The sequence below is a fragment of the Dermochelys coriacea genome, chromosome 4, assembly GCF_009764565.3.
Source record: "Dermochelys coriacea isolate rDerCor1 chromosome 4, rDerCor1.pri.v4, whole genome shotgun sequence".
NCBI classification, from domain to species: Eukaryota; Metazoa; Chordata; order Testudines; family Dermochelyidae; genus Dermochelys; species Dermochelys coriacea.
This window is the reverse complement of record NC_050071.1, coordinates 62,312,951-62,325,918: the sequence shown is the minus strand read 5'-3', so window position 1 is coordinate 62,325,918 and position 12,968 is coordinate 62,312,951. Positions and strand designations below refer to the sequence as shown.

Sequence of the window (12,968 nt, the reverse complement as noted above, 5' to 3'; positions counted from 1 at the left end):
TAAACAAATTACAAGTAATTAGCCATTCACAAGAGTCTGTGCGCTAATTTGGTATTAAGTGCTTAGTAGGTAGCATTCCACACTTTAGAATGCATCCGATGAAGTGAGCTGTAGCTCACGAAAGCTTATGCTCTAATAAATTTGTTAGTCTCTAAGGTGCCACGGGTACTCCTTTTCTTTTTGCGAATACAGACTAACACGGCTGCTACTCTGAAACCACACTTTAGAAGTTACTCATCTCCAGATATGAATGTTATTTCACTAGCAAAATGGCAGTATGTAATCCAGTTCTGCTAGAAAAATAGCATTCCTCTAGTGAAAGTGATATGCGAGTTTTCTAAGGATGTGATGTAACAGAATAAAGATAAAGGAGTACTTGTGGCACCTTAGAGTCTCTAAGGTGCCACAAGTACTCCTTTTCTTTTTGCGAATACAGACTAACACGGCTGCTACTCTGAAACCTGTGAGAATAAAGATATAGCATTTAGCCATATAGGTATGTGGAAAGGCAATAAAAAGTGGAGGGAAGGATAAGAAAGGAAAAAGCATGAATACCCAGATGAAGAGGGCTCCCCAGCCAGCAACCTAGAATCTTTAGCCAGATTCTTTGGATAGTAACCTGATCCTGAATAAGTAATATACGATGTATTAGGTTAACATTTTATTGCAACTTTGCTTAATTTTTTTTTAAAAGAAGCAGCAGCAGAAATGCTGAGAAACATGAGAGGAATAAAAGGTGATTCTCCAAACAAAATCAACAATTTAAAAAAATTTGTTAATGTCTTAGGACCCATTTCAGCAAAGCATATGTTCAAGTTTGTGTTCATACAGCACATAGTACCATGGGACACGCTGTAACTGGGTCTGTGTGTTCTATCACAATATTAATAAACAACAACAACAAAATAAGTGGTAGATACGAAGAGAAAAGAGTGAATATTTACCCATTCCAGTTCCAGCTGGTGCAATCTCTCTGGAGAAGATTTCCACAGCCTTTTTCTGCTTATGGTGTACAGCAAGCCAGATAACAGCTTCCCGTGGACCCTATTTCCAAATATTAGAAGTAATGGGTTCAAGAATGATAAGCAAAGATTAACTTACATGCAAAGTACTAGTAAATTTAAACATGTAGGATCACATAAAACTGAACTACCACTACTGCAGTTGAGATACTGCAGAAAGCCAATCACTATATAGTATTACTAAGCACTATAACCATTTGCATCCAATGACATTCAAGCCTGGGGTTGCATTCTAATCTATCTAAGGATTGATATTGATCTAATATCTATCTATCTATATAAAAATCAGTTAATATCTTTCCCTTATAGAACTTTTGAATTTTACACACACACACACACACACACACACACACACACACACACCACTTTTGAATTTAATTTGATATCACTTTCAAATCGGGATAGGCAAACTCATTTTTGTCTCATTTTGAACCTACTGAAAACATTGTGGGGTCAAAGCTAATGGGCCAGGCTCAAACCCTACATGAGGAGAGCCTGCTGTGCCTGGAGGGATTCACTCATGGAGGAGAGGGCAATGAAAACACCGTGCCCCCTTTCCTCAGTCGTTTCACAAGAGGAAGGCACTTTTAAAAATCCATCAGGCTGGGGGAAAGCCAACAGGTGCGGAGGAGCACGTGGTTCAGACAGAGACATCCTTTAGTGGATACTAATGGAGATTCTCTATGTCCTGGTAAGGAGGATAGTATGGAAGATAAAATACAGGTAGGATCCGATGAGAAACAGTCAAATGAAAAAAGTCTCATTAAATTACAGCTAAAAAGGGACAAGTTTTTAAAGTGCGTATATATCAATGCTAGAAGTCTAAATAGGATGGGTGAACTAGAGTGCCTTGTATTAAATGAGAATATTGATATAATAGGCATCACAGAACCTTGGTGGAATGAGGATAATCAATGGGACACAGTAATACCAGGGTACAAAATATATTGGAAGGGCAGAACAGGTCATGCTGGTGGGGGAGTGGCACTATATGTGAAAGAAAGCATAGAATCAAATGAAGTAAAAACCTTAAATGAACCAAACTGTACCACAGAATCTCTATGGATAGTAATTCCATGCTCAGATAATAAGAATATAGCAACAGGCATATATTACCGACCACCTGACCAGGATTGTGGTAGTGACTGTGAAATGCTCAGGGAGATTAGAGAGGCTATTAAAATACAAAACTCAATAATAATGGGGGATTTCAACTATCCCCCTATTGACTGGGTACGTATCACCTCAGGACGGGATGCAGAGATAAAGTTTCTTGACACCTTAAATGACTGCTTCTTGAGGCAGCTAGTCCTGGAACCCACCAGAGGAGAGGCAATTCTTGATTTAGTCCTAAGTGGAGCACAGGATCAGGTCTAAGAGGTGAATATAGCTGGACTGCTTGGTAATAGTGACCATAATATAATTAAATTTAAAATCCCTGTGGTGGGGAAAACAGTGGCCCAACACTGGAGCATTTAATTTTAGAAAGGGGAACTACACAAAAATGAGAAGGTTAGTTAAGCAGAAATTAAAAGGTACAGCACCAAAAGTAAAGTCCCTGCAAGCTGCATGGAAATTTTTTAAATACACCATAATAGAGGCTCAACTTAAATGTATACCCCAAATTAAAAAACATAGTAAGAGAACCAAAAAAGAGCAACCATGGCTAAACAACAAAGTAAAAGAAGCAGTTAGAGGCAAAAAGGCATCCTTTAAAAAGTGGAAGTTAAATCTGAGTGAGGAAAATAGAAAGGAACATAAACTCTGGCAAATGAAGTGTAAAAATACAATTAAGAAGGCCATAAAGAATTTGAAGAACAGCTAGCCAAAGACTCAAAAACTAATAATTTTTTTTTTTTTTTGCTAAGTACATCAGAAGCTGGAAGCCTGCTAAACAGCCAGTGGGGCCACTGGACAATCAAGATGCTAAAAGAGTGCTCAAAGACTATAAGGGCATTGCAGAGAAACTAAATTAATTCTTTGCATTGGTCTTCACGGTTGAGGATGTGAGGGAGATTCCCAGACCTGAGCCATTCTTTTTAGGTGGCGAATATGAGGAACTATCCCAGACTGAGGTGTCATTAGAGGAGGTTTTGGAACAAATTGATAAACTAAACAGTAATAAGTCACCGAGATCAGATGATATTTACTCAAGAGTTCTGAAGGAATTCAAATGTGAAATTGCAGGACTACTAACTGTAGCCTTACAGAGTAGCAGCCGTGTTAGTCTGTATTCGCAAAAAGAAAAGGAGTACTTGTGGCACCTTAGAGACTAACAAATGTATTAGAGCATAAGCTTTCGTGAGCTACAGCTCACTTCATCGGATGCATTTGGTGGAAAAAACAGAGGAGAGATTTATATACACACACACAGAGAACATGAAACAATGGGTTTATCATACACACTGTAAGGAGAGTGATCACTTAAGATAAGCCATCACCAGCAGCGGGGGGGGGAAAGGAGGAAAACCTTTCATGGTGACAAGCAAGGTAGGCTAATTCCAGCAGTTAACAAGAATATCAGAGGAACAGTGGGGGGTGGGGTGGGAGGGAGAAATACCATGTGGAAATAGTTTTACTTTGTGTAATGACTCATCCATTCCCAGTCTCTATTCAAGCCTAAGTTAATTGTATCCAGTTTGCAAATTAATTCCAATTCAGCAGTCTCTCGTTGGAGTCTGTTTTTGAAGCTTTTTTGTTGAAGTATAGCCACTCTTAGGTCTGTGATCGAGTGACCAGAGAGATTGAAGTGTTCTCCAACTGGTTTTTGAATGTTATAATTCTTGACGTCTGATTTGTGTCCATTCATTCTTTTACGTAGAGACTGTCCAGTTTGGCCAATGTACATGGCAGAGGGGCATTGCTGGCACATGATGGCATATATCACATTGGTAGATGCGCAGGTGAACGAGCCTCTGATAGTATGGCTGATGTGATTAGGCCCTATGATGGTATCCCCTGAATAGATATGTGGACAGAGTTGGCAACGGGCTTTGTTGCAAGGATAGGTTCCTGGGTTAGTGGTTCTGTTGTGTGGTGTGTGGTTGCTGGTGAGTATTTGCTTCAGATTGGGGGGCTGTCTGTAAGCAAGGACTGGTCTGTCTCCCAAGATCTGTGAGAGTGATGGGTCGTCCTTCAGGATACGTTGTAGATCCTTGATGATGCGTTGGAGAGGTTTTAGTTGGGGGCTGAAGGTGATGGCTAGTGGCATTGTGTTGTTTTCTTTGTTGGGCCTGTCCTGTAGTAGGTGACTTCTGGGTACTCTTCTGGCTCTGTCAATCTGTTTCTTCACTTCAGCAGGTGGGTATTGTAGTTGTAGGAATGCATGATAGAGATCTTGTAGGTGTTTGTCTCTGTCTGAGGGGTTGGAGCAAATGCGGTTATATCGTAGCGCTTGGCTGTAGACAATGGATCGAGTGGTATGATCTGGATGAAAGCTAGAGGCATGTAGGTAGGAATAGCGGTCAGTAGGTTTCCGATATAGGGTGGTGTTTATGTGACCATCGCTTATTAGCACCGTAGGGTCCAGGAAGTGGATCTCTTGTGTGGACTGGTCCAGTCTGAGGTTGATGGTGGGATGGAAATTGTTGAAATCATGGTGGAATTCCTCAAGAGCTTCTTTTCCCTGGGTCCAGATGATGAAGATGTCATCAATGTAGTGGAAGTAGAGTAGGGGCATTAGGGGACGAGAGCTGAGGAAGCGTTGTTCTAAGTCAGCCATAAAAATGTTGGCATACTGTGGGGCCATGCGGGTACCCATCGCAGTGCCACTGATTTGAAGGTATACATTGTCACCAAATGTGAAATAGTTATGGGTCAGGACAAAGTCACAAAGTTCAGCCACCAGGTTAGCCGTGACAGTATCGGGGATACTGTTCCTGACGGCTTGTAGTCCATCTTTGTGTGGAATGTTGGTGTAGAGGGCTTCTACATCCATAATGGCTAGGATGGTGTTTTTAGGAAGATCACCAATGGACTGTAGTTTCCTCAGGAAGTCGGTGGTGTCTCGAAGATAGCTGGGAGTGCTGGTAACGAAGGGTCTGAGGAGGGAGTCTACATAGCCAGACAATCCTGCTGTCAGGGTGCCAATGCCTGAGATGATGGGGCGTCCAGGATTTCCAGGTTTATGGATCTTGGGTAGCAGATAGAATACCCCAGGTCGGGGCTCCAGGGGTGTGTCTGTGCGGATTTGTTCTTGTGCTTTTTCAGGGAGTTTCTTGAGCAAATGCTGTAGTTTCTTTTGGTAACTCTCAGTGGGATCAGAGGGTAATGGCTTGTAGAAAGTGGTGTTGGAGAGCTGCCTAGTAGCCTCTTGTTCATACTCCGACCTATTCATGATGACGACAGCACCTCCTTTGTCAGCCTTTTTGATTATGATGTCAGAGTTGTTTCTGAGGCTGTGGATGGCACTGTGTTCTGCATGGCTGAGGTTATGGGGTAAGCGATGCTGCTTTTCCACAATTTCAGCTCGCGTACGTCGGCGGAAGCAGTCTATGTAGAAATCCAGGCTGCTGTTTCGACCTTCAGGAGGAGTCCACCCAGAATCCTTCTTTTTGTAGTGTTGGCAGGAAGGTCTCTGTGGGTTAATATGTTGGTCAGAGGTGCGTTGGAAATATTCCTTGAGTCTGAGACGTCGAAAATAGGATTCTAGGTCACCACAGAACTGTATCATGTTCGTGGGGGTGGAGGGGCAAAAGGAGAGGCCCCGAGATAGGACAGATTCTTCTGCTGGGCTAAGAGTATAGTTGGATAGATTAACAATATTGCTGGGTGGGTTACGGGAACCATTGTTGTGGCCCCTTGTGGCATATAGTAGTTTAGATAGCTTAGTGTCCTTTTTCTTTTGTAGAGAAGCAAAGTGTGTTTTGTAAATGGCTTGTCTAGTTTTTGTAAAGTCCAGCCACGAGGAAGTTTGTGTGGAAGGTTGGTTCTTTATGAGAGTATCCAGTTTTGAGAGCTCATTCTTAATCTTTCCCTGTTTGCTGTAGAGGATGTTGATCAGGTGGTTCCGCAGTTTCTTTGAGAGTGTGTGGCACAAGCTGTCAGCATAGTCTGTGTGGTATGTAGATTGTAATGGATTTTTTACCTTCAGTCCTTTCGGTATGATGTCCATCTGTTTGCATTTGGAGAGGAAGATGATGTCTGTTTCATGTTCTCTGTGTGTGTGTATATAAATCTCTCCTCTGTTTTTTCCACCAAATGCATCCGATGAAGTGAGCTGTAGCTCACGAAAGCTTATGCTCTAATACATTTGTTAGTCTCTAAGGTGCCACAAGTACTCCTTTTCTAACTGTAGCCTGTAACCTATCACTTAAATCAGCTTTTGTACCAGATGACTGGAGGATAGCTAATGTGACGCCAATTTTTAAAAAGGGCTCCAGAGGTGATCCTGGCAATTACAGGCCTGTAATCTGACTTCAGTACTGGGCAAACTGGTTGAAACTATAGTAAAGAACAAAAAACTGTCTGACACATAGATTAACATAATTTGTTGGGGACTAATCAACATGGTTTTTGTAAAGGGAAATCATGCCTCACCAATCCACAATAATTCTTCGGGGGTGGAGGGGAAGGTGTCAACAAGAATGTGGACAAGGGGGATCCAATGGTTATAGTGTATTTAGATGTTCAGAATGTCTTTGGCAAGGTCCCTCACCAAAGGCTCTTAAGCAAAGTAATCAGTCATGGGACAAGAGGGAAGGCTGTCTCATGGATTGGTTAAAAGATAGGAAACAAAGGGTAGGAATAAATAGTTTTCAGAATGGAGAGAGGTAAATAGTGGTGTCCCCCAGAGGTCTGTACTGGGACCAGTCCTATTCAACATATTCATAAATGATCTAGAAAAAGGGGTAAATGGTGAGGTAGCAAAATTTGCAGATGATACAAAATTACTAAAGATGGCTAAGGCCCAGGCAGACTGCCACGAGCTACAAAAGGCTCTCTCAAAACTGGGTGATTGGGCAATAAAATGGCAGATGAAATGTAATGTTGATAAATTCAAAGTACTGCACATTGGAAAACATAATCCCAACTATACATATAAAATGATGGGATCTAAATTAGTTGTTACCACTCAAGAAAGAAATCTTAGAGTCATTGTGGATAGTTCTCTGAAAAGATCCACTCAATGTGTAGCGGAAGCAAAAAAACGAACAGAATGTTGGGAATCATTAAGAAAAGGATAGATAATAAGACAGAAAATATCATATTGCCTCTATATAAATCCATGGTATGCCCACATCTTGAATACTGAGTGCAGACGTGGTCGCCTCATCTCAAAAAAAAAAAAAAAAAAAAAAAAGATATATTGAACTGGAAAAGATTCAGAAAAGGGCAACAAAAATGATTAGGAATAAGGAACAGCTGCCATATGATGAGAGATTATTAAGACTGGGACTTTTCATCTTGGAAAAGAGATAACTAAGGGGGGGATATGATAGAGGTCTATAAAATCATGACTGGTATGGAGAAAGTGAATAAGGAAGTGTTATTTACTCCTTCTCATAACACAAGAACTAGGGGCCACCAAATGAAATTAATAGGCAGCTGTTTCAAAACGAACAAAAGGAAGTATTTTTTCACATAACGCACAGTCAACCTGTGGAACTCCTTGACAAAGGATGTTGTGAAGGCCAAGACTATAACAGGGTTCAAAAAAAGAACTAGGTAAATTCATGGAGGATAGGCCCATCAATGGCAATTAGCCAGGATGGGCAGGGATGGTGTCCCTAGCCTCTGTTTGCCAGAAGCTGGGAATGGGCGACAGGGGATGGATCACTTGATGATTGCCTGCTCTGTCATTTCCTCTGGGGCACCTAGTATTGGCCACTGTTGGAAGACAGGATACTGGGCTAGATAGACCTTTGATCTGACCCACTATGGTCGTTCTTATGTTGCTAGCAGAGACTGCTGTGAGGATGCATTAAGTCGATGCACTGCCTCCACCCTCCCATACCTTCTTCTAGCTCCTTAGTCATACATACTTCACTTCCCAGGCCAACACTGCCCACTTCTCACTTCGATTTTCATTCCGCAAAGTCTGCCCTGGAATGGACTTTCTGCCACTGGAGGATCCTCTATTGGGATCTACACTTTGGCAAAAGATTTAGGATGAAACCTTGGCTCCCATGAAGTCAATGGCAAAACTCCCATTGACTTCAATGGAGTCAGGATTTCACATTTTTTATTTTAAAAACCCTCTCTATTGTATATTTTTCTCCTTATACTTAAGCAAAAATTGTTGTCTTGTGCAGATGTAGTCCCTAATTGTATCTGCCTAAACACAGCATTTCTAAATATTCTCCTTTTTTGCAGCAGGGATAAGAATCCTTCTCCAATCTCCTCTGATCGTTTTCTGTTTTTACTCTCATTTCAATGACAGCCTCTGTCAGCTTTAGATTTCTTTTTTTACAACAAGCAATCAACCATACCTCTGTTTTTTCAAGTGGAAATTTACGTTCTTCAGTAAGGTAGATGATTGGGTCAGCTTTGATTCTACCCTTTTGACCAAATTTCCAATACTAAGTCTGTCCTATATCAGTTATTTGGAATACAAATCTAATATACCATCCTCAGTTCCCTAGGAACAATAATAAATGTTTCTACTTTTTATATGAAATGGGATTGCACAAAGTTATAACTGTACAGCTCAGATTTTTCTCACATGGAATTATAAAGTGTTGTGAAATATTTCCTCTTCCTGATAGTCAGCTATACTATACAATTTACAGTTCATGCTAAGTTCTTCTTGCAGCCCCTCTAGGTCTATCCAAGGTCATGTTAGACTTATATAAACTTTAATTTCTTCACTGCAGACTGTATGTCTCAAACCTAGTTTTGCTAAGAGATTTACTCTGTTAATGAATATGGAGAAAAATTCTAAAAGTTTCTTTGATAAATTCACATGAAATCCTGGTCCCATTTAACACAATGCAAAACTCTCATTGATTCTAACAGGAGCAGGATTTGGCCTCTCAAGATGAGGAGCTTTTTTCTCATTTCCATTTTCTTCTGTCCTTTTGCTATAAAGAAATGTTCACAGGGAAAGGAGACGTTCTATGAAAATAAATCAACATTAAATAGCAAACATATTATTAGTTCCTACAAACCCCATAGTGCTTTAGACTCTGCTTCTGGAATGTTGTGAATAAAGAATATTAGACTCATGATGTATTCTAGCAAAAAATGGGAAGAGAAAAGAAGTAAAGCAACCAAAAAGGGAGAATCCAACAAAGTGGAGCCAAACCAGTCAGAGATTATCCTCATTCTCTGTTTGTTCAATGCCCTTTTTGCTTTCTACTTCATTATATTGTCTCTGCCACATTTTATTTCAGTTTCTCATTAAAATCATCCCTGCAGGACCCTAGAGAGAACAAAGTACCATCTCTGCTCACTGGGGTCTACCCTTCCTTTAACTTCCTCCTCCCCAGAAGGTACTGGGTCGTACACTTCTTCTGCTCGTTTACTATTACCTTCTCTCCCCCTCACAGGAAACTGCTGTGGGTAAGTGGGGAGACCATGTTCCCGCTTCCTCTGCCCACTCATAGTCCAGCAGCCTACCACTCTATCAGTGAGCTTTTCCCCCCTTTATAGCTAGAGGCTGCACTAGTAACTCACAGGGGGAGTTGGCTCAGTTGCAGGTAACAAGCCAGTGGCTGGGAGGAAGGTTGCAATGGTCCTAATGCTGTTGGTGGAAACCCAGATGGCTCCTTCACAGCCACAAAATGGTCAGCTCTAACCAGCCAAGGAGGACACAGATCCACATCACAGGTAGCTGGTGCTCACTAACAAATAAGATACTTTTGGGTTTGTACTAATATACCACTAGGGTACTTCCCAAGTGCCTAAAATCATGTAGCTGATACATAGCCCAATACCTCTCAAGATACAGTACTTGAAATATGCACCACTGTGGCTCATTTCAGGTGGCATGTGATCGCTAAAGTATGTTAGTTTTCCCTATGGCTAGATACCCACTGCAGGGTTTACACACACTGATATTTTCAGAACTAACAGAAACAGTTTACCAGTACTTTCCCCAGAGAAAGCATTTGCTTGTGCTATTGCCAGGATTCTGGTAAGACTGGTATAATGATCCAGGAGGTTACATTTGTTGCTGGCTTGGTGAAAATTAATTATAGAATATACCATCGGCTTGGGGTGTCTGCTCTGGTTTCTGAGAGTCTGCTCTGAGGTAGGCACTCTCAGTTGTGAGGCACTCCAGACAGCATGACTCAGTTTATGACTGATGCTGGAAGATTGACAAGTATCTTTTTTTTTTGTTTAGCTTTTTTTTATATCCAGGCTAGTGTTTACATTTTTTGAAGATGCAGCATCTACCTCAATCATATTATGTGGCAATGAGTTTTACAACTGGACTGTGATTTGATTTAAAAAGCATTTCCATATATAATTTTAAAATTTGTTGCCTTATAATCTCAGAGAGTCCGCACTTGTTCATATCATCAATGGGCAAAGTAAATAGCAAAGTTTTACTAGTTTTCTTTATGCTACCTATTATTAAATAATCTCAATTTTTCTTAATCTTCTCCTTTCCCAACACTTTTAATGTCTTCTCACATCAAAACCTACAATATCCCAGATCATATTTGTTGCCCATTCCCTTAGGATGAATGGAGGGCACATGGAGCATATGCTGTGAGAAAAAAAAGCTACAAAAGCACCCAAATGTGCTCTTCATTCAAAGGACAAACACTCTAGAGACTACCCAATGTCCTAGCACTGCTGTCATCTCTGGAACCTTCTTGTAATGCTCAATCCAATCCCCACTAAATTACATGGAAATACTCCTATGAATTCAGTGGACTATGAATCAGGTTCTTAATGAAGAAGAGGAGATGGTATGAATTCATTTGTAAAAATTATCTTTAATTGTTAAGCAATCCCGGTCTCTACCAAAAACTTTCTATGTGATGCTAAGCAAGCCACTTAAACTAACCTTTTCACAGATAGTAACCAATCATGTGTTCCTCATTTTTTTGGCTGCTTGACTTGAGACCATGGGGTTTGATGATCTTATATTCTCTGTGTGTCAATTCCCTATCTGTAAATCAGGGATTATAATAGCCACTCATCTCATAGGGGTGGTGCAAAAATAAATTAAATGTTTATGAAGCAATCAGATATTATAATGAGCGCTATAGAAAAGCTCATGAAGAAATTAATAATACTGTCTTTAGAGCAGGGTTTGAATATTGTGCAGTAAATAAGAAGTGGGGGCTACAGATGGAACAAGGAGGAGAAAAACAAAACTACTGTCCATTCTGTGTACTAAATGAGAAAATGGGTCGGGGGGGGTGGGGTGGGCAGGGGAAGAGTATTATATCATGTAATTAAAGACAGTACCATAATGCACAGGCAACTTTAACTCTGACAATTCCTAAGTTCTGAGAAGTTGACTTTAGTAATATTATTTAATACAGTTTGTGTGTGTTTAAAATAGAGAATCAGAGTATAGGATCTTGGAAACGGAAGGCATAGGTCTGCCACATAAGCATTACACTCTGATTTAGCAGAGAGAGAGTTTTGCTGCACTGCAGAATGAAGTTAAGCATAAACATTAAAATAAACAGTTACACTGATAAGTTACCTAGCTCTATTGTAGAAATTGACTGTTCATAAACAGTTTGTTAACTTTCTACATAACACATGTTCTTGTCTCCTATAAACATATATATTCAGCAATTTTAAAATACTGACACATTCCTCACATCAGATTCACAGACTGAGTTTTGCCAAACACATATCTTGGAATTTTGCAAGACTTTGCAACTGACAAAGAAGAATTAGATGCTACTGTTTTGGAACAAGCCACACAACCTAAATATTTAAGTGTATGACTTAACTCAAGATTTATTTGCTGTCTTTTACAGATCTTCATGTGTGTGGATTTTGTTGCAGCAGATGCATGGCAGTTGCACCCACTATGGCTATCATTCAAATCTGTACATATGAATTTAAGAAGTCACAAAATACAGCACATCATGTAATTAAAGACTATCATAAAGCATATACACAAGGGGGCCTAATTAAGGCAACCTTAATTCTGGTATTTCCTAACTTCTGAATGTTTAACTGTGCAACTTTAACATTCTTTTAAAGTATTTTAATATAATTTAAATATGTGATCACATCAAAAGAACTCCTACTATTATGAGGTTTGCTCTTGGGCAGATATTTATTTACACAACACGCAAGTTAAAAAGTGTTTCTTTAGATTTCATAACAATGCATTTGTTGCACAGCAAGGTCTCAATCCTACGAAGATTTACTCATTACTTAACTTTTGAATATTCACATTGATGTTCACAGGTCTACACATGAACCTAAAGTTAGGCACATGCAAAAGTCTTTGCAAGATGTTGTCAGCTCAGGAATTTCCCCCCAGTAAGTAGTCTCTTTAAAAAGTTACATAAAGATAACATGGGGGAATTACAATGGGTCAGAAAAGGCTGCTTAGTACTTACATCATCTACTTTCTTTTTAGCATGGGGTCCATATGTATCTTCAGAACCTAAAATCTGTATGTTAACTGCACAGTAATCTTCATACCCAAACTGACTGAAAATAAGGCGAGTCCTGCAACAGATTATTTGTTATTAGCAAACTGCTCAAAAAATTATATGCAGTAACAGTGCAGTCCATTAGTTTTAGTTCTGAGTGCTAGTTAAATTTGTATTTGAATACTTCTTATCTGGGCAAATTTACTGCTATATCATAGTGACAATATCAAATTGGTTATACTCAAAGTATGTCCTGACTTCTTGATTCTAAATTTCTATTTATTTAAGTTATCTTAAAGATTCCCTGAAAAGGAAAAAATAAATGGGCTTGTACTTTACCTGCTTCATTCTGATGAAGAAAGCAAAATGTTATTAAAATTAATACATTCTGCTTGCTTTTACATTAGAAATTCAGCTCCTATAT

At 39.7% G+C, this 12,968-nt stretch overlaps 1 protein-coding gene across 4 annotated transcripts in view; it reads right to left on the bottom strand.

Annotated features, from left to right (window-relative positions):
* The window catches only part of LOC119854323, a 109,610-nt gene that overhangs the window by 53,984 nt on the left and 42,658 nt on the right, over positions 1–12,968 (bottom strand). For all 4 annotated transcript variants that reach the window (XR_006280768.1, XR_006280769.1, XM_043513188.1 and 1 more), the window contains 2 exons: positions 12,509–12,620; positions 945–1,044 (listed from right to left, as the gene is read on the bottom strand). Coding sequence is in view for 2 of the 4 variants with exons in the window: in XM_043513188.1 (XP_043369123.1) it covers positions 945–1,044; positions 12,509–12,620 (212 nt within the window). In the remaining 2 variants the exon portion in view is untranslated. The remainder of the gene's footprint in view (positions 1–944; positions 1,045–12,508; positions 12,621–12,968) is intronic.